General features: G+C 36.4%; 1 protein-coding gene across 13 annotated transcripts in view; it reads left to right on the plus strand.

The window, feature by feature from the left end:
• Positions 1 to 26,259, plus strand: part of MEF2A (myocyte enhancer factor 2A) — a 149,492-nt gene that overhangs the window by 44,116 nt on the left and 79,117 nt on the right. For all 13 annotated transcript variants that reach the window (XM_055364118.2, XM_019010938.4, XM_019010939.4 and 10 more), the window contains one exon: positions 21,500 to 21,695. In XM_055364118.2, coding sequence (XP_055220093.1) covers positions 21,642 to 21,695 — 54 coding nt within the window. In that variant the 5' untranslated portion in view covers positions 21,500 to 21,641. The remainder of the gene's footprint in view (positions 1 to 21,499; positions 21,696 to 26,259) is intronic.

Genomic DNA, 26,259 nt, shown 5'->3' on the forward strand with positions numbered 1-26,259 from the left:
GTTATAACCCAGATGAACCTTGAAAACATCATGTTAAGTGAGAGAAGCCAGACACAGAAAGCTACAGATTGTATAATTGTTTATTTCCAGAATAGGCAAATTCCATAGAGACAGAAAGTAGATGAGTATTTGCTGGGGACTAGGGAGAGGAAGGAGTGGGGAATGCCTGCTAATGAGTATCAAATTTCTTTTTGGGATGATAAAAATGTTCTATAATTAGATAGTGGTAATAGTTGCACTGCTTTGTGAATACGATTTTAAAAAAAACACTGGGCCGGGGGCGGTGGCTCACGCCTGTAATCCTAGCACTTTCGGAGGCCGAGATGGGTGGATCATGAGGTCAGGAGATTGAGACTATCCTGGCTAACAGGGTGAAACCCTGTTTCTACTAAAAACTACAAAAAAATTAGCTGGGCGCGGTGGTGGGCGTCTGTAGTCCCAGCTACTCGAGAGGCTGAGGCAGGAGAATGGCATGAAGCCGGGAGGCGGAGCTTGCAGTAAGCCGAGATCACACCACTCACTCCAGCCTGGATGACAGAGTGAGACTCTGTCTCAAAAAAACAAACAAACAAAACACTGAATTATTCACTTTTAGAAGGTGAGTTTTACGGTATATGAATACCATTCACATACCATATTTAAACTCAATTTAAAAATCATATAGAATTGAAGACACCACCCTGAACAACACAGTGAGACCCCATTTCTTCAAAAAACTTTTTTTAAAAATTAGCAGAGTCAGGGCGAAGGAGAGGAGCTGAGATGAGAGGGTTCCTTGAGCCTAGGAGGTTGAACTATGATTGTGCTACTGCGTTCCAATCTGGGTAACTGAGTGGAAACCCTGTCTTTAAAAAATAAATAAAGGAAAACAATGGTGTACTTCTAATAAACTGCTATCAAACCTGGATACTTTTGACAGTGAGGGGTCTTACTTAATAATTACACCTGTCTCAGGTAAACCAGAATGTATGTTCTCCCTACTTTGGTGTGTTGAAACTATTTTTCCTTCAGAAATGTGAAGAATATAAAATTCTTCTCATATTCTTCTTTAGCAAGTGAAAAAAAAAAAGGAAAAGATCAAGAAAGCCATGTAATTCAAGGAAACGGGAGAGAGAGATTTCTCTATGGAAATGAAGGCCATAAATGTGTGTATAAATTGCAGTGCGTAGATATAATGCAATCAGGACTTGATTCATTTGTATGATTTTGCTACTTCACTCTTGCACATAGCCAATCAGTGTTTGAATAAAGAGTGTAATATTGTAATATAATAAAACAGAGGCTGTGAACTAAAGACGTACATCATCATAATCTGTGCAGCTTTTAAAAAGTACTCTTGCTTGGATATTAGTCTCAATTATGATTTGATAGTTTTATTGTGGGGCTAGGGCAAGTTTGTGCATGCAGAGTATATGTTTTAGTTCCTCAGTTGAATCCAGTGTCCTTTTAAATTGAGAACCACTGCATTAGATCAGTGAGTTTTATTGATTCATTTATTGAACTGTCTAGTTATTATTGTTTTATTCAACAATAGTAAACGGCAGTAGGAACTGAGAGAACCTCAATCTAAACAATACACACTTTAACAGTCCCCGCACCCACCCCTCCTAGGGCCATCCCTGTGGGTAATCTAGCAATTGTGATTCCTCTAAGTCTTTAATAATTGAGATTGAGAGGAGTCATTTATTTCTCTTTTTTTAAAGGTACCTTGAAGCAGGAGTAGTAGTGGGAGGTAAGAAGCTCAAGTTCCTTTGCAAATGCTTGAAACTACAGTATATCCGTGGAAGGCAGGGAAAGGTTATCAGCGTTGATAGCAGAGCAGGAGGGATTGGGAAATGGCGACCTTTGAGGAGGTCAGAACTCTTAAGTTAGCTGATAACTGCTCAAGGCATTTGTATTTTGACAGCTGGTAGCATCAGATAAATTGCCTTTTAACGGGGAACGTATTGCCATGTAGTGGTCCTTCCACATGCTCTAGTTTCCCTTGTGCAGCCATACACAACTTAGTAGAAATTGTTTTAATATTCTGCTACTGAAAAGTACCATAAACTCATGAAGTTGGGGTTAGATGGCTCCTTGAAGGTTTTATCACATCAGTGACATTTTTAACCACTATTTCAATAGTTCCAGTGGTGATAATGTACTGTTACGGAAAAAGACATGATATTAGGGCCAAAATTTCAACTCTGCCTCCTAGTGTGACTTTGGGTGAGTACTGATTGTTTTTACTCGCAGTTGCTTCATTTAGAAAGTGGAACAGTTGCCATCTACCTCACAGGGTTATTGTTACTGTTACATGAGATAATATATATTAAGGTCTAACACAGCTACTGATAAATGTGGAAGATATTTAATAAATATTAAGTTACCTTCCCTTCTGCAGTTCAGTGAAGAATAACTTCTTTTTTTTTGGAGATGAGGTCTCACTATGTTGCTCAGGCTGGTCTTGAACTTCTGAGCTCAAGTGATCCCTCACCTCACCCTCCCAAAGTGCTGGGATTACAGGCGTGAGTCACCGCGCCAAGCCCAACAATAACTTATAACTCCAAAAAATTGGTTCTTAGAGAATGTCCAATAGCCTGGGATTGTGAAATCTCATACTTTGACTTTTGCTTTCATTTGTTAAGCAACTATGGTAGCAGCTGAGGTTATAGGAGTAAGTACAACAGACTTGATCTTCTCCCTTGGTTACAGTTTGGTTGGGGGAAAAGAAATCAAACATTTAATTGTATAAGGAAGTAATTACAGTTGAGGTAAATGCCATAAGAGAGAAGTACAGTCTGTTAGGAAAGTGCATTAGAAATCCTAACATAGTTTGGATGTTAGGGAACATTTCCTTGAGGAAATAATGGTAATACTGAGACACAAAGGATGGGTAGGACAGTTAGTAAGGAGAAGGGCTTGGGATAAGAGCTACTGAGAGAGAGCAAGGTGGTAGTTATGTATGAAAGCCCTGAAACAGAAAGGAGTTAGGAGCTTTCTAAGTACATAACAGCTTGTGTCAAGAAGCTTGCTGGGCAAAAGGAAGTGTGGCATGGAATGAGGAGTTCCGTGAGTAGAGGAGTGACAGGATAAGGCAGAGCCTTACAGGCCATGTTAAAGGCTTGGGCTTTTAAGAACAGTGATAAGTGACATGATTATATTGGCACGTTAAAAGGTTGCTGTAATGAAAATGAGGAAATTGCACTGGAGGGAAATGAAAGTGCCTGCTGAGACCAGTTAGGGGGCTGTTGCAATGCTTAGGGTAAAGGTGAACAGTGGCTGGTACAGAAGAGGAACAGGCTTGGTGTGTTTGGTTTAAGAAAATGTTGGGTTTTGAGATACCTGTTGGGTATCTTAAGTTGAGTAGTTGAGAATGTGGTTGGATATAGCCAGTTAGGCTAGTGAGGTAGCTCTCGCGGAGGCCTTTGCAGTAGGCTGATAAGCTGAGTTTCTGGTATTTGTCTTTTATGCAGACTTAACAGCAACTTGGGTGTATGTGTTGTGAGTATTTTTATACTCATTATTTTACAGTTTTTAATATTAAGTAATGATTATCACTTTATTAAGTAATGGATATTGCATTATTTTACAGTTTTTAATATTAAGTAATGGTAATAATAATGGCCAACATTGAGCACATGTGCAGATTACTAGGCCAAATACTTTATATGTGTTATCTCTTAATCTTTACAAGTTTATGAGCATTATTATTAGTCCAGTATTTTAAAGATTTGGCATCTGAAGCTTAGAGAAATTGAGTAACTTCTTCAAGGCAACCCATGTAGTAAGAGGTGGAGCTGAGGTTTGAATGCAGGCGGGCAAGCTGCAGACTCTGTCCTGATAACCATGTTAACCACTACCGTATGCCACTTCTCTGAAATTTGAACCAACCAGACAAACCAAACAGAATGACTGAGAGACCATTTATTAGTGAACTTTTATGGAAGACCTGTGTATACTACACGTTGTACTATAGGTGATTTGATACAGTCTCTTATTTACATCAACATTCACATGGCCTGTGAAGTATGGTTTTTGCCTCATTTTAAAAATGAAGAAACTGTGGCTGAGCAAGTAAGTGACTTGGTCAAGATCACTAATAGCTATTTAGTGGAACTTGGATTCAAAATGGACCCTTCTGTGTTATACTACTTAAAAATAAAAACTGTGTTGACTTAAAAATAAGAAAATTTCGCTGGGGAACACAATTAGATTTAGTGGTTCCCATATATCAAGCCACAGTCAGACTAGTTCTTAAAAAAAAATTAGATCTCAATGTTTAAAATTATAGATTGAACTTAGAGAACAAACAGCTGAGAAAATTGAGATACTTAAAAATAAATAATAGGTATTTTACATGTATACAAAGTAAAGACTTTATTAAAATTATTTTAGAAAAGATAAAATGAGAAAATATTTTCTAGGAAATGTGTATCCATTTATAATATCTGCGAATAGATTAGACAAAATTACAATATTGATGACTAGGTTTTTTTTGTCAATGGTTAATTGTTAGCATTTGTATAGGACTGCATCTTGATCTTGCTGTAATCACTCTGTCCTTTAAAATTTCTTCTGTTTCTTCCTTAGTTTTGAGAAGACAAATGGAAATTAAGTCAATGAGGTAACATATTATAATGCATCTTAAATATTGGCTTCTTTTGGCATCAGAGTTAAGACTGATCTTGCCAGTACTTTCTACTGCCTACTAAAAATTAATGAGAGGCAATTAAGCATAGTATTAACAGTGTAGCTCCTTTGGGATCTGGTTTTTGGAATACTCTGTTTTCAGTAAGCCCTTTGCAGAGAGATTTAGTCTTAGGTATATACTAAAATAAATATATACACCCATCATGTGCCTTCCACTTTTTTACTGACAGTTGATGATGAGGGACATCTTTTGGGTACTGGATATCTGTAAAGTAATGTTATATTTGGTTTTCTTTCGGTCGATGGGTACACCATTGAGAGCTGTGGCCATGGGGCTTGTTATTACAGTAAGAAAAAGCCTATCTCCTGAGGCTAGCAGAACCTGTCTGAAACAGATAATTGGATTTTGATTGGTTGGCTGGATGTGAGAGCCTTTTTGAAGCAGTCTTATAAGGTGCTTTTGATTTTAGGAAGCCAAATCAACAAGTTACTCTTCCACTGTCTCCTGCCTTGTCTTTGTTACAGTCATTTATTTGTCTTTTTTCATGTGATTATGATCTGTGCATCTTACAAGAATTGCTTGCTCTTCTTTGAATGCTGTCTTCTGTCACCCAGCACTGCTGTTCAGCAGTTTTTGAGGACTTAACTCACACATCATCATTTCTTATAAAGACTGCCATACTGAGTTACCTATAGGATATCAGAAACAGTCAACTTCAGAACTGTATGAGAAGTTTCATTTTTAAGGCCATATATGTGTTTGGTTTTTTTTTTTTTTGGTATGGTCTGTATTTATTTGTAAGGTATCTTTGCTTTCTATTTCTAGCTTTCTGTATCATCTGGCATTTTGACTTAGATGATTTTGGTCTTCTTGACACTTTAGATATGTTATTAGTACAGTTTTTATGGCTAGAATAGAAAATATAAGGTGAAATGACAGAGCAGAGAAAGAATATTTATGATTTGACATGAAAATGACCTACCTAAAACATTTTTGAATGATGTATAATCTCCTTGTCCTTTTGGGAACAGATTATAATCAGCTCTTAAATTATCAGCATGTATGTATCAGGATACTTTCTGCTGCAAGTAACAGAGAGGCTAATCAAAACAGGAAAGAGTTTACCATCTCATATAATGAGAAGTACAGTAGGGTGGTTCCAGGGTTGGTTAACTCCAGTCCCTCTTTCATCTTTTCTTTGTTATTTTCATTTTCTTCTACTCTTTCATTCTAAATTTTTTTTGTTAAATTGCCCATAACTATTAGCATAGTCTCTAAGCAGTGTGTGGTTGACATAAACTGTGTTTATGCCTGTGGGGAGAAGAAGCAGTAGTCATAGGCTTCTTTGCTCTGAATTGTTTCTAATGATTCTAGTGTATTTTCTGTTTCATCTTTTATTCTCGTAGTTGAACCCAAAGGAATATGAATTGTTGCCTAGATACCTAACAGTGTTTATTTGTAAATTACATGTAAACATTTAATGAAACAAACTTTAAAAAAGCACAGAAAATCAGTGTTTCTCTCTGTAGTCAGAAGCCCCACAGACAATAAAGCATCCTGTCAGTAAATCCATTGCACTTACTGTGATGTCCCTTGAGTTGTAAAACATACTAATCTTTGCTTAGCAGAAATTATAATCTTCAGTTAATATTACATATTACATTTTTGGAAGTGCTTTATAGATATTAGAACCATGGAATGTTAGAGCTATGTTACTCTAAGAAGGATCGAGAATCACTTGTGTAGTATTTTGGCTGGAACAATCCTAAACTGAGGAATATTCTGTATAATGACTGGCTTATATTCTTGAAAATGTCAGTGTCACCAAAGAGAAAGGCCAAGAAACTGCTCTAGATTACAGGAGACTAAAGAGACTGACAACTAAATGTGATATATAATCCTGAATTGATCCTGTTACTGAAGAGGGTAAAAAATGCCCTAAAGAACGTTATTGGGATAAGTTACAAAATTTCAATTATGGCCTGCGCTTTAAAGTACTGCAGCAATGTTATATTTATTGAATTTGATAACTGTGCTGTGGTTATCTTTATATTAGAGAATATTCTTCTTAGGAAATTTCGACTTTAAATATTGAGGTGTAAAGGGCGTGATATATGCAACTTACCCACAAGCGGTTCAGAATAATACATTTATTTATTTATGTTTATATAGATGTGTAGTACATATACACATAAACATATCCATGAGAGTGAGAAGAGAGAGAATGAAAGTTAATGAAAAATGTTAAAAATTGATGAATCTAGGTAATAGGCAGGCATTCTCTATACTGTTCTTGTAACTTTTCACTAAGTTTGAAATTATTTTTAAAATGCAAAGTTAAAGTTAAAAGTTGTAAGTTAAAAAGTAAAATAAAAACAGTTTTTCTAAATGGTTGCAAATATGAGTATACTTGCTAAAGACAAGCTTTATATTTTAAGGCATGTGTGAAATTTAAATTGTGAAAGGATAGGTATACTGGATCTAGGAAGATCTACATTCCAAAGTATGAGCAAATAGGAGGTGGCAGCATTTGAAGCTTGAAAGATTATAACACCTCTGGCATGGCTATTGAGGATGGAAGGGGGAAGGAGGGAAAGAACCAGGCTGTGACAGCGGTGGTGGATTTCTTTACGTCGCTGGGGTTTATAGTCAACACTCCTTTGGCAGCAGTGAGATGAGGATTTCTGTGGTAGGGCTGGGCAAGTAGCAGCCAGACTCCTTACCTTGGGGAGAGCCCTGGATCTACGGTCCCTGGGCAAGACTGCTGTATTGCGCCTCAGACTAGCTGCTCCGAAAACCAAGGCAGGGCTTTAGCTTCTCACCCCCTCATGAAGGCAGCAGAATACAGCGGTTGGAGTGCTCTTCTGGAGTAACACAGGCCTGAGTTGTCTTGGCTCCAGTATTTAGCATCTGCGACCTTGGCGGGGTGATATTTACTGCCTAGGCTTCAGTTATTTTTCAGATTTAAAATGGGGATAATAATAATGCCTGTCTTATAAAGAGGTTGTAAGAATTTAAAAAGTTATGTGTTAAGTGTATTGCTGTTGTTACTATGCAGCAGGGCCCTAGAAAACCTTTCTTTCTCCATTCAGCCAACTGATTACTCATTTTGTTTTCAGATCATAAACATTAACATCATAAATGTTAATGTGTTCTATACCATGATTGAAAATGTGTGTGTTAGTATTGTAGTAATACTGTCTTTTGGACCCCTTTCTTCAAAATATTTGCAAATGTGTGGTATTTTATTCTGGCCTCATGTGGTACATATAATGCATATAATTGGATTTTCCTGTTACAAAAAGTCACTTTTACTTAGAAATTGTCAGGTGCCAAAGGTTATACAACTAGTTTAGTGACAGGTTTGGGGCTGGGATCCAGGTTTTCTCACTTGGCTTGCAGTAAACCTTCTCAGTCAGGTTGTGAAGAAAGAGTAACTGGAAATTGCACAAGATAGTAAAGTAGAAGCAACATTTCAGTAATGTTTAAAGTTTTCTGGCATTCAGGATGTTTTTCTTCTTAATCTTAAAAGCATCCATTAGTTCTTGTTTTGTAGTAACTTTTTTTCTTACCACGACAGTGGTGTGTATTTTAGAAAAAAGGAAAATAATTTTTTAAATTGCCTTTAAGTTATTATTTTAAATAACTTGAGTATATGCTGCTAGTCTTTTATCTGTGAACACAATATCTACAGAATTTTTTTCTTTGACTTTTATTTTTGGTTCAGGGGTATGTGTGTATGTTTGTTACATGAGTAAATTGCGTGTCACTGGGGTTTTGTGTGTGAATATTCATGTCACCCAAATAATAAGCACAGTAGGTGATAGTTTTTCAATCTTTACCCACCTCTTTCGCTCCTCCCTCTGGTAGTCTCCAGTGTTTGTTGTTGTCAACTTTGTGTCTATATACACTCAGTGTTTAGCTCTCACTGATAAATGAGAACTGTGGGATTTGGTTTTCTGTTCCTGTGTTAATGCGCTTAGGGTGATGCCTCCAGCTGCCTCCATGTTGCTGCAAAGGAAGTGATTTTGTTCTTTTTATGACTGTGTAGTGTTCCATGGTGTATATGCATCACGTTTTCTTTATCCATTCCACTGTTGTTGAATATCTAGGTTGATTCTATGTCTTTGCTATCATGACTAGTGTTATGATAAACCGTACATGTGTCTTTTTGGTAGATTAGTTTATTTTCCTTTGGGTATATACCCAATAATGGAATTGCTGGGTCAAGTGGTAGTTCTGTTTTAAGTTCTTTGAGAAATCTCCAAACTGCTCTCCACAGTGGCTAAACTAATTTACATTCTCACCAACAATGTGTAAATATTCCCCTTGCTCTGTATCCTCACAAACGTCTTTTTTTGGGGGGGAGGGGGGGACTGAGTCTCACTCTACCCCCCAGGCTGAAGTGCAGTGGTGTGATCTCGGTTCACTGCAACCTCCGCCTCCAGGTTCAAGTGATTCTCATACCTCAGCCTCCCGAGTAGCTGGGATTACAGGCGCCTGCCACCATGCCTGGCTGATATTTATATTTTTAGTAGAGATGGAGTTTCACCATGTTGGCCAGGCTGGTCTCGAACTCTGGACCTCAGGTAATCTACCCTCCTCGGCCTCCCAAAGCGCTGGGATTACAGGTGTGAGCCACTGCGCCTGGCCAACCTCACCATTGTCTATCTACAGAATATTTAAAAACAAAACTAGAACTACATTTTTCCTACCCACAACAATACATTGTGAACATTTATTGTACAGTGTTCAGCCTTTGTAATGGCTACAGTATTGTATGGACAGGCCACCTCTGTAGGCTTCTATATTATTCCCCTGCCATGTATTCACTCTTTTGATTGTGTTGGGATGAACATCCTTATTTGTATATTTTTCTCATTATTTTTTTTCTTAGACTAAATTCTTGAAAGTAGAATGGATTTTTCAGGGGAAGCTGAAATTCATTTCTTTTTGAAATACTAAGTTTTTAAATGTTGCCCAAATTGTTTAAAAACTTTACATCTACAGGATGATTTGGGGGCCATTCATTTGCAACAGTAGTAAGTGTTTCTGTTCCTTGGGGCTGAGTTTGCTGTTTTCATTTTACATTTTGTCCCTTTACTATTGTCTATATGCCCAAGACTCCCAATGCTTATTTTTAGCCCTGATATATGAGTCTTATGTCTAGTTTCCTATTTGACATTTTCACTTGTCCATGACCATCTCAAGTTTAGTATGTCCAAAATTAAATCCTTAAGTTCCATTCTTTTAAAAAAGTAATAGATCCTTATAGATTTTCTTTTGATAGAGATGCCTGTTTATTTCTTAAAGGAGTTCAGTTGTTGATTGTACATAATCATTTTTATTCCAAAAATCATTTGCTAGTTTAAAAAAGTTTTTAATGTGTAGTTGATTGGCCAGAGTCATCAAAATGGGGTGTTCTGATGAACTCAGTGATTGGTGTTAATAAGGACTCAGTTTAAAAAGTAAAGTTTACCCCGTTTAAAGTCCATGTTCTTAAAATATTTATTTACTTAAGCAACAAGTTTCTTTAAAACAGTAAACAAAATTGAGTTTAAAAGACTGTGAACATTTGTGATCAGTATTAGTACTAAATTGGTCTGAATATGAGTGCTAGGTTCTATGATATCTTTTAAATTAAGACAGTAGAGCCCATATTGGGAATGTTTTTAAAAATCTGGTTCCTGATTTTTTAAAAACATGACACATTTTTTTCAGTTACCTGAGTGTTCAGTTTAAAGTAATTTTTTCCTGCATTCCTGTTGCCTGAATAACAGATATAGGACTTGGGATTTAATTAGAGAGATTCTTTTTTCCCTCCTAGGAAAAGATAATATTAGTTTATGGGAGAAATGCCCATCTGTTTTCTAAAGGTAGATTTTAAATGTTGCCATTTTGAGTAAAACTCCTTTAGCTTTACGATATTGAAAAATCAGTACTTGCATGATTTAAAAAGTTAGTGGTTAGCTTGAATTAATAAAATCTGACTCCTGGAATTATTTGAAAGATATATGCATTTTTTTCAGTATTTGGATATTTTGAAATTGTACGTAAATGTTTTGAAATTGTTTGAAATTTGTAAAACATACTTAACATAGAATTTACCACTTTAACCCTTTTAAAGTATATAGGTTAGTGGCATTAAATAAATACACATTGCTGTACAACCATCACCACCATCCTTCTTTAGGATGTTTTCTTTCTTTTTTTTTTTTTTTTTCTTTTTTGAGACGGAGTCTCGCTCTGTCACCCAGGCTGGAGTGCAGTGGCGTGATCTTGGCTCACTGCAAGCTCCGCCTCCCGGGTTCATGCCATTCTCCCGCCTCAGCCTCCCTAGTAGCTGGGACTACAGGCGCCGCCACCATGCCCGGCTAATTTTGTTTTGTATTTTTAGTAGAGACGGGGTTTCACCGTGTTAGTCAGGATGGTCTCGATCTCCTGACCTCATGATCCACCCGCCTCAGCCTCCCAAAGTGTTGGGATTACAGGCGTGAGTCACCGCGCCCGGCCAGGATGTTTTCATCTTCTCAAACTGAAACTCTGTACTCATTACACAGTGACACCCTCCTCTTGACCCTCCCTGCAACCCCTAGCAACTAACTGCCAATCTACTTTATGTCTCTGAATTTGACTACTTTACGTACTTCATACCAATGGGCTCATTAGTAGATTGGTCCTTTTGTGATTGGTTTATTTCCCTTACCTAATGTCTTCAAGGTTCATCTCTGTTGTAGCATGTGACAGGATTTCCTTCTTTTTTAATGCTGAATAATATTCCATTGTATGTATGTACCACCTTTTAGTTTATTTTCCCACAGGTGGACATTCAGGTTGCTTCCACCTTTTGACTATTGTGAATAATGCTTCTATGAACATTGGTGTACGGATATCTGAGTTCCTGCTTTAAGTTTTTTTGATTATATGTCTAAAAGTGGAATTCTTGGATCAGATGGCAATTCTATATTTATTTTTCTGAGCAAACGCCATACTGTTTGCCATAGCAGCTGTACTATTTTACATTCCCAAGAACAGTGCACAAGTGTTCCAGTTTTCCACACCCATGCTAGTGCTTGCTGTTGTTTCTTAATAGCCATTCGAATGGATGTGAAATGGCATCTCATTGTGGTTTTGACTTGCATTTCCTAATGATTAGTGATGTTGAGCATCTTTTCATATGCTTATTGAACATCGGTTTATCTTCTTTGGTGCAATGTCTATTCAAGTCCTTTGCCCATTTTTAAATTGGGTTATGTTTTTGTTGAGTTTTTAAATATATTCTGGATATTAATCTTGTATCAAATATATGATCTGCCTTTTTTTTTTTTTAATTGAGACGGGGTTTCGCCCTTGTTGCCCAGGCTGGAGTGCAATGGTGCGATCATGGCTCACTGCTATCTCCGCTTCCCGGGTTCAAGTGATTCTACTGCCTCAGCCTCCCAAGTAGCTGGGATTACAGGCATGTGCCACCATCCCGGCTAATTTTTTGTATATAATAGAGATTGGGTTTCATTATGTTGGTCAGTCTGATCTTGAACTCCTGACCTCAGGTAATCCACCCACCTCGACTTCCCAAAGCGTTGGGATTACAGGCATGAAGCCATGGCGCCCGGCCATGATCTGCAGTTATTATCTTTCATTTGGGGTTGCTGGTTTACTCTGTTGATAGTGCCCTTTGATGCACAGAAGTTTTTAATTTTGAGAAAATCTAGTTTTTTTTGTTGTTGTTGTTGATGGTGCTTTTGGTGTTGTGACTAAGAAATTATTGCCAAATCCAACATCTTGAAGCTTTTGCTGTATGTTTTCTAAGAGTTTATAGTTTTAGCAGTTGGGTTTAAATCTTTGATCCATTGTGATTTAATTTTTGTATATGGTGTTAGATAAACATCCAACTTTATTCTTTTCCAGGTAGATATCCCATTTTACCAGCACCATTTGTTGAAAAGACTGTCCCGCACTGAATGGTCTTAGCATCCTTTTTGAAAATCATTTGACCATATGTGAGGGTTTATTTGCGGGTTCTCTATTCTATTCCACTGGTCTTTATGTCTGTCTTTATGCCAGTACCACACTGTTTTGATTACTGTAGCATTATAGTAAATTTTGAAATCAGGTGTGAGTCCTTCAACTTTGTTCTTTTTCAAGATTATTTTGGCTATTTGGAGTCCCTTGAGATTTCATATGAGTTTTAGGGTGACCTTTTCTATTTCTGCAAAAATATCATTGGGATTTAATAGAGATTGCATTCAGTTTATAGATCCCTTTGTGCAGTATTGATATCTTAATAACATGATCTTGAATCTATGAATATAAGACATCTTTCCATTTGTTTATGTCTTTATTCTTTCATCAGTGTTTTTTAGTTTTTAGTGTGCAAGCTTTTCACCTTCACCTCCTTGTTTCATTTTCTAAGTTCAGATGATACCCAACTTACAGTGGTTTGACTTACGATTTTTTGACTTTACAGTGTTGTGAAAGTGTTGAATTAATTACATGAGGTAGTCAACACTTTATTTTAAAATAGCTTTGTATTAGATGGTTTTGCTGAACTAGACTAATGTAAGTGTTCTGAGCACGTTTAAGATAGGATAGGCTAAGCTATGATGTTTGGTACATTAGGTGTATTAAGTGCATTTTTGACTTAGGATATTTTCAATTTATGGTGAGTTTATAGGGATTTAACCCCGTTGTAAGTCAAGTAGCATCTGTATTCTCTTTGATTCCATTGTAAATTGAATTTTCTTGTTTCATATTGTTCATTGTTAATATATAGAATTGCAGCTGGTTTGTGTGTTGATTTTGTATTTTGCTACTTTACTTAATTTATTAGTTCTACCATTTCTTTTGTAGAATCTTTAAGAGTTTTCTACGTGTAACATCATGCTTACTCATGAAAGGATTCTAGGGGACAAAAGACATCATGTCATCTTAAAACAGATATTTATACTTCTTTTTTTCTAATTTGGATGCCTTTATTTCTTTTTCTTGTCTAATTGCTCTAGCTAGAACTTCCATTACAGTGTTGAATAGAAGTAGTAAAAGTGGTCATCCGTATCTCATCCCTGATCTTAGAGGAAAGGCTTTCAGTCTTTGATCATTGAATATGATGTTAGCTGTGGAATTTTTATATATAGTATTTATTATGATGAAGTAGTTTCCTTCTTTTCCTAGTGTGGTTGAGTGTTTTTATCATAAAAGGGTGCTGTATTTTGTCAAATCCTTTTTCAGTACTAATTTAGATGATCATGTTTTTTTCCCCCTTTTTTCTCTTATGTGGTGTGTCACATTGATTTTAGTATGTTGAAACATCCTTGCGTTGCAGGAATAAATCCCACTTGATCACCATTATAATCCTTTTAATATTCGGTAGAATTCAGTTTGCTAGTATTTTATTGAGGGTTTTCGTGTCTATTCATAGGGTATATTGTTCTATAGTTTTCTTGTTGTATCTTTGATTTTGGTATTAGGGCAATAGGACCTCATAAAATGAGTTAGAAGATGTTCCTCTTCAGTTTTTTGGAAGAGTTTGAGGAGGATTGGTGTTAGTTCTTTAATTGTTTGGTAGATTTCATCAATGAAGCCATTGAGTCTAAAGCTTTTCTTTGTCAGGAGGTTTTTAATTGCCAATTCAATCTCCTTACTAGTTATTGCTCTATTCAGCTCTTTTTTATTTCTTTGCGATTCAGTCTTTGTAGTTCTAGAAGCCTTTTGTGTTTCTAGGAATTTGTCCATTTTATCTAGGTTATCCCAGTTGTTGGTATATAGCTGTTTATAGTACCCTCTTACAGTCTCATTTATTTCTATAGAGTAAGTTGTAATGCCCCCACTTTCATTTCTGATTTTAGTAATTTTGAGTCTTCTATTTTTCTTCCTAGTCAGTCTAGCTAAAGGTTTGTCACTTTTGTTAATCGTTTTGAAGAATCAACTTTTGGCTTTGTTGATTTTTTTTTCTGTTGTTTTTATGTTATCTATTTCATTTATCTCTGCTCTCAAATTTGTTATTTCCTGCTTTCTGCTAGCTTCGAGTTTTCCTTTGGGGGAAAATCACAGCATCTTAATTTTTATGGCCTTATATAGTATGTGTGTCTTTTAGCTTTATCATTCAAGGTTTTCTTGGCTATTCTTTAACCTTTGTATTTCCAAATGAATTTTAGAATCAGCTTATCAATTTCCACATACAATAAGAGAGAACTCGCTGATATGTTGATAGGGTTTGCATTCAGTCTGTACATGAATTTGGGGAGAATTAACATCTTTATAAAGTTGAAATTTCTGAAATTCTGAAAATATAGATTTGCTTATTATTTTCTACATTTTAAATTTCTCTCAGGATCAAGACAAGCAAAGTCATCTAACCGAAAGTGAAGATGACTGATGCATGTTGGAGATGTAAGCAGAGAGAATGTGGCATAAAATAATCAACAAGGAATTGGGAAATGGAAGGTTTCTGGAAATGGAAGATTGTAATATGAAGGGAATATTTGAGGTTTAAGGTTCATGACCTTCATGAACTTAAAGTGAGATTAATTGGCTTGATTGGCATGCTAATTTTTTTCATCTAGCCATATTTAGCTACACGGAAGCTGGTCTTCAGGGGTCAGATTTTGCAACAAAATGGAGGCAAGGGGTTGGAGCCAAAAGGAGGTGAGGGTGTGAAAATGTAACTGGATAGGGAGGATAGTAAGGAACACGAAGTGGGTTAGGGCCAGTGAAAAAGTGGGAGTTTGAGATCAGCCTGGCCAACATGGTGAACCCTGCCTCTACTAAAAATACAAAAAATTAGCTGAACATGATGGTGGATGCCTATAGTCCCAGGTACTCGGGAGGCTGAGATAGGAGAATCACTTGAACCCAGGAGGTAGAGGTTGCAGTGAGCCGAGATCACGCCACTGCACTCCAGCCTGGGCGACAGAGTGAGACTTTATCTCAAAAAAAAAAAAAAAAAAAAATGACTTGCTATAATTGTAGACTTGACTTAGTTTTTTTGGTGTTGGCTTTATATATAGGCATACCCTGTTTCTTAGCTGAAGTTTATTTAGGAGAAGTGTATTTTTACATCGCAAAACTCAGTAGTCTAACAAACTGGTATATGTGAAAAGTCACAAATTATATTCCAAGTATAGTTTGTAGAATATTAGAATTACATTTAGGCATTTTGAAGCATGTAAAGGGAATGTGCATCTCTTTTTTTTTTTTTTTTTTTTGAGACGGAGTCTCGCTCTGTCGCCCAGGCTGGAGTGCAGTGGTGCAATCTCGGCTCACTGCAAGCTCCGCCTCCCGGGTTCACGCCATTCTCCTGCCTCAGCCTCCCGAGTAGCTGGGACTACAGGCGCCCGCCACTGCGCCCGGCTAATTTTTTGTATTTTTAGTAGAGATGGGGTTTCACCGTGGTCTCGATCTCCTGACCTCGTGATCCGCCCACCTCGGCCTCCCGAAGTGCTGGGATTACAGGTGTGAGCCACCGCGCCCGGCCCGGAATGTGCATCTCTGATGTTGCTGGCAATAAGCAAGACATTACAGTATTAGAAGCCTTTGAGCCATTGTCTTCCATGTGTGTTTGTGCTAAACATTTTTCTAATTGCCTTTCATATTTAGCCCTTATTTTTGCTTAGATTTGTAGAATGCACAAAAAAGTTGAGGAAGTGTTAAATTGTGGAGAAGGAAAAAAAGCCAGTGAGAAAGTAACTGCATATGAAGTCATGTAGTAAGCATTTTACATCCCTTAGCCGTGGTAATTTACTATAAAAGGGGATTTTTTTGTGTGTTGAATTTTAAAAGAGAAATGATTTTATGGTTGATGTGTAACATATTATAATTTTTCCCTACTTGAAATAATGGGAAATAAATTTCTGGTTATGGTTTTTGCACAGAATATCTGATTTTCAGGAGCAGATTCCTAACTAAGTGTTGTTAGGTACACTCAGATTTAGAACTGATATGTCTTCCTGGTGAATTGAACTTTTATTGTTTTGAAGTATCCTTCTATATGTATCCATGCAATCCATGTATATGTATCTAGTGTCTGTCTCCTGCATTTAAGTTTACTATGATAGCCACACAACTTTCTTTTGGTTTGTGTTTTACATGGTGTGTCTTTCACTATGCTTTTACTTTTTTTCTGTATCCCCATATTTAAGATGTGTCCTCTGTAGTCATCATATAATTGGGATTTTTAAAAATCCACTTCTATTATCTTCTTTTAAAAATTGAGGTTTAGTTTAATCCTATTTAATGTAATTACTTACATATTTGGATGAAATCTGTCATCTCTGTTTGCTTTCTGTCTTTCCTTTCTTGCCTTCTTTTGGGTTATTAATCCATTTTTTCCCCCTCTTAGCTATTTGTGCTTTTACTGTTCTTGCCATAGTTACCCAAGAGATTACCACATGCATCCCTGACTTAAGGTCTAAAGTAAATGAGCATTTTTTCCACTTCCTAATCAGTGAAAGGATTTTAGGACACTTTTATTTCATTTTGCCATCCTCCCCTATTATGTACTATTACTGTTATGTATTGTAACATTTGAAATCCCACAAAGTATTATTGTTTAGTCAGTATTCCTTTGGAGTTACTCACTTAACCCTGCTTATGTATTGTAGCATTTGAAATCCCACGAAGTATTATCGTTTAGTCAGTATTCCTTTATTCCTTTGGAGTTACTCACTGAACCCTCTCAACCCTGTTCATTGCACTTCATCTTTTGTGCATATCCAAGCTGTATATAGGGTTCTTTTTTCTTCTTGAAAAGTCCCTTCAATATTTCCTGATAACAGACTCTGTTTGTTTGCCTTAAAGTTGCCTCTCTATTTTGCCTTCATTTCAGAAGGATTTTTTTTTTTTTTGTCAGATACAAAATTTTGGTTTGGCATTTCCCCACCAGCATTTTGAAGATACCATTTCACTGTCTTCTGGCTTTTATTATTTGGGAAAAGTCAGCTAGCTATAACTCTTATTGTTGCTTCTTGAAGTTAATCTTTTTAAATTTTTCTGGCTGCTTTTAAGATCTCTCTGTCTGGCTGGACGCGGTGGCTCACGCCTGTAATCCCAACACTTTGGGAGGCCGAGGCGGGTGGATCATGAGGTCAGGAGATCAAGACCATCCTGGTGTTAGGAATAACACTCAAAATCCTAAGGAAATTGAACAGTCGAACAAAGGATTCTTAGCAAAGCAATTTACTTCTGTACAGAGGGGTGCCTTGTTGGCCAGTCGCCATGAGAGCACACCTGAACAAAGGGGCACGAGAGCCTTTATTCCTGACGCAAGTCCTGCCCCTGTACCCTTTTCCCATTGTCTGGGGTCAGGTCGTACAATCTAAACTAATCCCAGTTGGCTAAACATTTGATTTTTTTTAGATAAGGTGGGCATGTAAAAGAAAGCGGAGAGGAAAGGGGAAGGGGTGTCTGTAATGAGCTAGAAAGTTAGTCCTCTTTCCAAATAAGGAAAGGAATGTGAGCTGGTACTGATAACGCCTGGTACTGTGGTGTGCCTGGGCATCTAACAAAGGCAAAAGGAGAAAAAGGGAAAAGGCCGGTGGGGTACTATGAATTAAAGAATAAAAGATTGATCGTGTTATTTGAAGAGAAACTTCATCGTATCCCATACTGGCCAACACAGTGAAACCCTGTCTCTACTAAAAATACAAAAAATTAGCCGGGCGTGGTGGCACATGGCTGTAGCCCCAGCTACTTGGGAGGCTGAGGCAGGAGAATCGCTTGAACCCTGGAAGCGGAAGTTGCAGTGAGCCGAGATCACGCCACTGCACTCCAGCCTGGGTGACAGAGCAAGTCTCTGTCTCAAAAAAAAAAATCTCTCTTTGGGGGTGGGGGACCTCCTTCTCCCTCCCCCACTCTTGCCCCCGTCCCTCTCTTCTCCCTCCCCTCTTTCTTTCCTTCTCCCCCTCTCTCCCCTTTGATGTGCCTAAGTGTGGTTTTCTTTGTATTTATTTTGCTTGAGGATTGATAGAGCTTCTTGAATCTGTGGCTCGATGTCTCATTGGTCAGTTTTGAAAGTTCTTAGCTATTATGTCTTCAGATATTTTTTTCTTGCCTGTATGTTTTCTCCTCCCCTCTGAGACTCCAGTTACATGTACTTTGTATCCGTTTTCCATGTGCTATAATTTCTCATTCTTTTCTATATTTCTCATTCTCTTTTTGTGCTTTAGTCTAGGTGTTTTATTGTTTCCTGTCTTCTGGGTTGATTCTTCAGCTGTGTCTAAAGTATTATTAAAACCATCCATCACTTCTTTTTCAAAATTGTATTTTTTGATTTCATGTTTTCCACTTTTTGTTTATGAAAATTCTTCATTTTACTTTTTAATTCCTTGAACATTTAACTTGTTTTAAACTTTTTTCTGATAACACCATTATCTGGATCTACTGTGAATCTGTTTCTATTGCCATTTAAAAAATCTTGGTTTCAGTTGGGTTTTGACTGGTTATATTTTGATTTCCAGACATTTATATGAAACGTGAAAAAATGTGAATTTCTAGATGATGTTATCTTTCTGCTGAGAATTACTTTTGCTACTGGTATGCAGCTAGGCCAATAAGAGTAGTTGGCCCAGATTGCCTTAATCTAATTAGGGATTGAGATGATTTAAAGCTGTGCTTCTCTTCCTGTGTGGGCTAGTCTGTTTCTAGTTTACCTTTATACCTAGAGTATAGTTCTTTGGAGTCTGTCCATATGCCTGATGTGTTTACTAGGGCTGTTCCTCCTTGGCAGGCCCTAAATCTGAGTTTTGTATGTCCACCCACAGGTCTCTTGAAAGCTCTGTTAACTTTCTCAGTCTCTCGGGCAGTAGTTTTGGAATCTACAGGCAGATGAGACCAGAGACTGGTCTCACCTATTTCTTCCACATCTCCACCCTGCAGATTCTCTAGTTTTGAAAGTTCTCTAGTGTATAAAACAGATTATCTTGTGTTTTTCTTTTCTAGTTGTTCTCAAAAGAAGGTTGGTTTGAAGCAAACTACTCCACCATTGTCAAAAGCAAAAAATGCCCAAATATGTTCTGGAATTAAGAATTTTTTAGGTGATATAAGGTAGTACAGTGTATCCATCTTACAGCCATTAAAATATCTTGCATGCCTTAGCAATACTGTCTCTAGTAAAATGTATTAATATTTCTCCTGCCTACTACAGTACAATTGTTTATATTGGGAATTGGATACAATGTGATCTGTTAAAAGAAATATTCTACAACACAGCCTGTTTGATTGGGCCCCACCAGTGACTAGCCATCTTTCAGTTCCTCTAATGTTTCCTGTTCCCTTTTGTCGTGGGGCTTTTGTACATGTTGTTCTCCCTGCCTAATGCGTATATCTCATACTGGAGTTTGAGTATGAGACACATCCTTAGGGGAGCCTTTCCTGAACCATAAATTTAATTCAGATAAATGAACTTTCTAGTTTGGAATTATGCAAACTCATTTGCATTATGGTTTGATTAATGTCTTTTTCTTCTACTAGACTCTGAACTCTGCTAGATTAGGAATCATATCCTTTTTTTTTTTCTGACCATGTTATCCTCTGTGCATAGTTCAGTGTTTGGAAGTACATTTATTAGAAGTAGGTGAACAATTAATAGGTTATCAGTTAATAGATGATCAACTACTGTTTGTATCAATGAAGAAATAAAATGAGGGAAGATAAATAAGAAATGCTGTGCTGATGTTAGTGCTGGAAATGATAAGAAATGAAAGGCTTATCGCTTTTGAGCAAAAGCCAGATTTAATCACACACTGGATTTGCACAGTACAATTGAAGTTTTATTGATACACATGTACCGTATTAAAAATACTTGCATAAAATTCCCATGGGAATGTATTATTATGACTGTTGTATTATAGCATTCATGCCCCCATCTCCTCGTATTTTTATTATGTAAGTCTGAAAGCACTAGGTTTTTAAAATGACACAGCCATCATTCAGAACATGACAAACTATATCATTTCCAGTCATCCTACTACACAGAATAAATGGAATAAAAAACGCTTGAAAGATTTTTTAAGTCTTGAAGGAAAGCAGACTTAAAATTTATACACACACACACACACACACACACACACACACACACACACACACACACACACACGAAGGTGTTGTGGTTTATTCTACCAAGGGAAATTGATTTTCACTTCATCTGGAAGTGCAAACTGAATCTTGACTGATAAGGAGGTGTTCATTAAATGGCCAAAGGAATGTTTCATTTAAATGCATATTTTTACTAAAGTATATAGTGGCTTTGTGAATTGACAAATAGTAATTTGGCTGGAGGCTAGGGCAATTTGCAAGAATTTGAAAAGACAGATTGGGGCTATCCAGATTAGTTCATTGTTTGGTATGGAGGTCATCAGAAGTTTTTAAGGATATTCTGTGTTGTTAAGAACAGAGGTGCTGGAACCAGATTCCCTGAGTTTATAACCCCAAGCTCTGCCCCTTACTATGTGACCTTGGGCATATTGCTTAATTTTTCTGTGTCTCAGTGTCTCTATTTATAAAATGGAGGTAATAATTATAGATTGCTATTAGGATTGAATGAGTTAAGACATGTCCATGCTTAGGAAAATGTCTAGTACATAGAAGAATCTCAATAAGGCTTGGCTCTTGTTGCTATTATTGTATACATTGAGAAAACCTCAAACATTATTGTTGCATTAATTTAACCAGAACTAGAGACACAAAGAGATTCAAGAGGTATTTTAGGGGTAAAGTTAACAAGACTTCAACTTATTTACTAATTTTGTATAACCAGAAATTTCAACTAATAATGCTGTGTGCAGTGTAAAAGCAAATTTGAAATTTGTTTAACACTTACATGATTTGTAAACTTAACAGATTTTAAATCTTCTAATTTGTGTTTTCTTTTAGATCTTGTAGAAAATTTCAGCTGTAGCCCTTGGACTAGAAGCTGAAATAACAGAAGCTGTGTACGATGCATTAGGGTATTGAAGAAAATTAACTTTTGAATTAAATATTTGGAATATAAGGAAATAAGGAAAGGTGACTGAAAATGGGGCGGAAGAAAATACAAATCACACGCATAATGGATGAAAGGAACCGACAGGTAAATGAAAATTTTAATTTATTTAATTGATATAAATATTCTTTTAAAAAAAGAACATAGGACAGAATGGTTGGGTTTTTCTTAAACTTAATTTTAAGTCTAAATATTTTTAGTTACAGACTAAATGAAAAATTCTAACAATCATAAAATTGTGTCTTTTCATCATCTGCTTTAAAGAGACTTCCTTATTATAGATATATGTCACCAAAAACATAGATACTCAAAAGTAAAATCACCACAATCCCCACCATTACCATCCATTGTATAGATTTCTCATAAGATATTTAGTCTTCTTTGTATTTGATTATATATTTGACTGTTAGTCTTTTTTATATTGATTATTTTTAAGTTATCACATCTGTTTTTATAATTAGCTAAGTTAACTATAATTATCAGTGAATGTGTTCTAGTCAGTTAAATTTTCTGGTTAACCAATATGTAATGAGAATTTTTTATACTTATTGCAAATATTTATAAATTTATGTATGTACCTCAGTTTTAATTGATAAAATATATTGAAGTTATTTTATGGTACCAGTGTGGGTAAATCCTTACAGATTCCAGGTAATTATAATGATGCTGGTATATGAAGAGGCCAGAAGTTTTAAGTGTCTAATGTTGGCTTAACAAACTATGGTCCATGGGCTGGCCATCTGTTATTGTAAATAAAGTTTTATTAGAGCATTGTCATGCTCATTCATTTACATATTGTCTATGGCTGCTTTCGCATTATAACAACAGAATTGAGTAGTTGCCCCAGAAACTATATGGTCCATAAGCGTAAAATGTTTACTCTCTGACACTTTTAGAAAAAGTTTACCAACTCCTTAGTTCAGAAGAAAGAGGGAAAAATAATTTCATAGCATATTATAAAGGAACTACTGGAGAGATGCTATCTCTGGGAAAGTTGCGTATCAGGAGAAGTTTCAAGAACAAGTGGTTTCAGAAAGTTTACCAGGAACAGAACGAAACTGAAGATGTGTTCTGCAAATCTGAGTAGTAATTCACTGGAATATAGATATAATTGGAGATAAAACTCAACTGAGCAGCCTGTAAGGAAGTTGGTGGGAGAGATGAGGGTTGCCCATAGACTGAATTAAAGAGGAGGCCCTGGTTTCAACTCATGAAGATTGTTCAACAAAGACATAAGGCCCACACAGTATGATTCATTATGAAGGTTGGTACAATAGGGAAGATTGGTAAACTATCCATGCTATTATTCCAAAGGAATGATTCCAAGCAAGGCTGCAAATTATCTTCCCTTCACAATCTGAGGATTATGAAGTGTAGAGGAGGCATAGGGACCTGCTCCATGGATATATGCAGTATAAATATAAAATAGGGTTTATTGGGGAATAACATACAAGCAAAGAACTGGAGGACACATAAAATTTTCGAGCCCTTATTATTCCATAGATAGTCGTGTTTAAATTGGACATAGCTAAACTGGACCTACCTATGGAAGGGATTCACATTTGTAGAGAGAAAGAGCAGCTAGGAATGTGTAGGTGACGGTAATGGAACTTTTTTAGTTGAGGAAATGACCTTGTTGAAAAGATAGATACTGCCACTAAGCAACTAGAATGAGGCTGTTCTTACGTTGGACTTAGCTGCTGTGTCAGCTTCTTGCCTAGCTGCCAAATGGGGCAAGGACTATCTGAATTTCTGTCTCAGATAATTTTGGCAAAGATTGGAGAAAAGACATAAAAGAAATAATTGGACAGTTTATTTTTCAAGTTAAATTAGACACAGAAACAATTTGTCACAAACTAAAAGAGTATCTTTATTGATTTTAGAATTTGATTCTGATTTAAAAGTTTCATGTTTCTTCATGAAAGGGAGAGAAACTATATCTTTGCAGAAGAAAAGAGATGTCATTTATTCGTCCAGATTCAGATATATACTATATCCCAAGAGACTGTGTTAGGTCCTGGAAACTCACTAAAAATATATAGCCTACATAGGAGATCTAAATATGTGGCAAATAGAAATAATATCAGATACTGGGAGAGTTTATAGAAGAAACTGCTGACTTCTGATGGAGTGGTTTAGGGACTATTGGTTGGAGGAGGTAGTAGCAAATAAGAGTTTTGAATTACAGGTGTGAACTAGCAAGATAAAAATCACACTTCATCATTGGAACAGTACACAAATAATCTTGCCGGTGGTGGAGGGGTGACAGTATCATACACTTAAAGAGCTGTTTCACTTTACTTCCACTTAGAAGCCTCTGGTGAAACCTTATGTTTGTTCTTCCTTATCTAGAACACTTTTAAAAAAGTAAACCGTATTAAAGTATAAGATTAAGAAAAATTCAGAAATCCTAAGAGTGTGGTTCAGTGAATTTTTGCACAAAGAAGAAGACCGTGTAGCCAGCATATCCCAGAGCACCACCCGAGAGGCACTCTATCCTGTCTCCCAGTTGTTTCCCCCTGCCCCAAGGAAGGTCATTATCCTGACTTCTAACACTATAAATTAATTACACCTGTTGTTGAGTTTATATGAACAGTGTGTGTTCTTTCGCACAATATTACATTTGTGAAATTTATCAGTGGTATTGTTGCATGTAGATATATGTAAGTATATCTTGTACATTTTCATTGATGTATAATCTATTGTGTCAATAGAATACAATTTATGTATTTACTTTTTTCTATTGTAAATGGACATTTGGATTGTTTTCTACTTTGGTACTATTATGAAGACTGTAATTTTGAATATTCTCGATAGTATACGTGAACACTTGGGTAAATAGGAGTGCAGTTGCTGAGTCATAAGGGTATGCATTTGGTTAGTAGTTGACGGAAGTTTTCTAAAGTAGTTCTACTGGTGTACACTCTGCCAGCAGAGTGTAAGAGTTCTAGCTGCTCCGGTCTTGAGCAATACTGGGTACTGTCCTTTTCATTTTAGTCATTCTGGTAGGTGAACAATAGTAATTTAATCTTAAGTTTCCATGATGTCTAATGAAGGTGCTCACTTTTTCATATTTTTATTGGCCATTTAGATATATATCTTCTTCTGTGACTAGTCTGTTCACTTCATTTTGTTTTCTTCTAATGGGCTGCCTGCTTTTTTCTTATTAATATGCATTCTGTATAATCAGGTGAGTGTTTTGTCCATGATACGCATTATAAATATTAGCTCTAAAACTATGGCTTGCCTTTTCAGTTTCTTTTTTAAACATTTTATTTTAGAGACAGGGTCTTGCTGTGACGCCCAGGCTGGAATGCAGTGGTGCGATCATAGGTCACTGTAACTCAAACTTTTGGGCTCAAGTGATCCTCTCATCTTCACCTCTTGAGTAGGTTGGACTACAGGCATATACCACTAGGGCTGACCCAGTCTTTTATTTTTTTGTAGAGATGGTGTCTCGCCTAGACTGATCAGGAACTCCTCCTGGCCTTAAGTGATCCTCCTGCCTTGGCTTCCCAAAGCACTAGGATTACAGGCATGAGCCACCACACCAGGCCTACACTTTCTTAATGTTTTAAAAAATCAACAATATTTTAATCGTTTCCCATTTACCTTTTTTTTCCCTTTCCTTTATGAGTAGTGCCATTTGTGTCACGTTTAAGAAATCTTTACTTACCATAAGGCCATAAAGATATTCTTCTATGCTTTCTTCTGTAAGGGCTCTTTTTTTTTTTTTTTTAACCTTTCATGTTTTAGACCTGTTATCCATTTGGTGTTTATTTTTGTGTTTGGTTTGAGGTGTAGGGGTCAGGATTTGTTATTTTCCGGATGGATATTTAGTTGTCCCAGTGCAATTTATTGCATAAAACCATCCTTTCCTCACTATATGACAGGGTTGCCTTTATCATGAGTCGAGTAACCATATGTGTGTGAAACTGTTTCTAAATTCTCTGTTTTGTTCCATTTGATTATTTGTATATCCTTGCTTAATTCTGCACTGTTTTAATTACTATAATTTGATATCTGGTGGTGTAGTTCTGCACTTTTTTTTTTTTTTCTCAGAACCAGCTGACTATTCTTGCCCTTTTTCAGAATATCCAAATGAAACCAAGTGTCAGTGTTCACTTAAGAAAACAAAAAACCTACTGGAATTCAGATGTTTTTTTTCCACTGGATGTAGGGATCTGTTTAGGGAGAATTGAAATCTTTACAGTGTCAAGTCTTGTAATCTATGAACATGTTTGTATTTCATTTGGTTTTCATTAATTCTCTCCATAATGGCTGATAGTTTTCAAAATAAGTCTTCTACATTTTTGTTATATTTATCAGTAGATATTTGATTTTCTAAAGCATTATTAACATTTCTTCTCAAATTTTATTTTCTGCATATTTGCTGCTAAGTATATAAAAGTATACTTAAGAATTGCTAGATGACATGGTAACTCTTAAGTTTAACATTTTGGGAAATGCCAGACTGCCAAAGTGGCTGCACCATTTTGCATTCTGCCTGCCATGTGTCAGCATTCTAGGTTTTCCACATCCCAGCCAACACTTGTTATTGTCTGTCTTTTTTTTTTTTTCTGTGTAAGACGGAGTCTCGCTCTGTCGCCCAGGATGGAGTGCAGTGGCATGCTGTTGGCTCACTGCAAGC

Source organism: Gorilla gorilla, chromosome 16 (assembly GCF_029281585.2).
Source record: "Gorilla gorilla gorilla isolate KB3781 chromosome 16, NHGRI_mGorGor1-v2.1_pri, whole genome shotgun sequence".
Classification (NCBI taxonomy): Eukaryota; Metazoa; Chordata; class Mammalia; order Primates; family Hominidae; genus Gorilla; species Gorilla gorilla.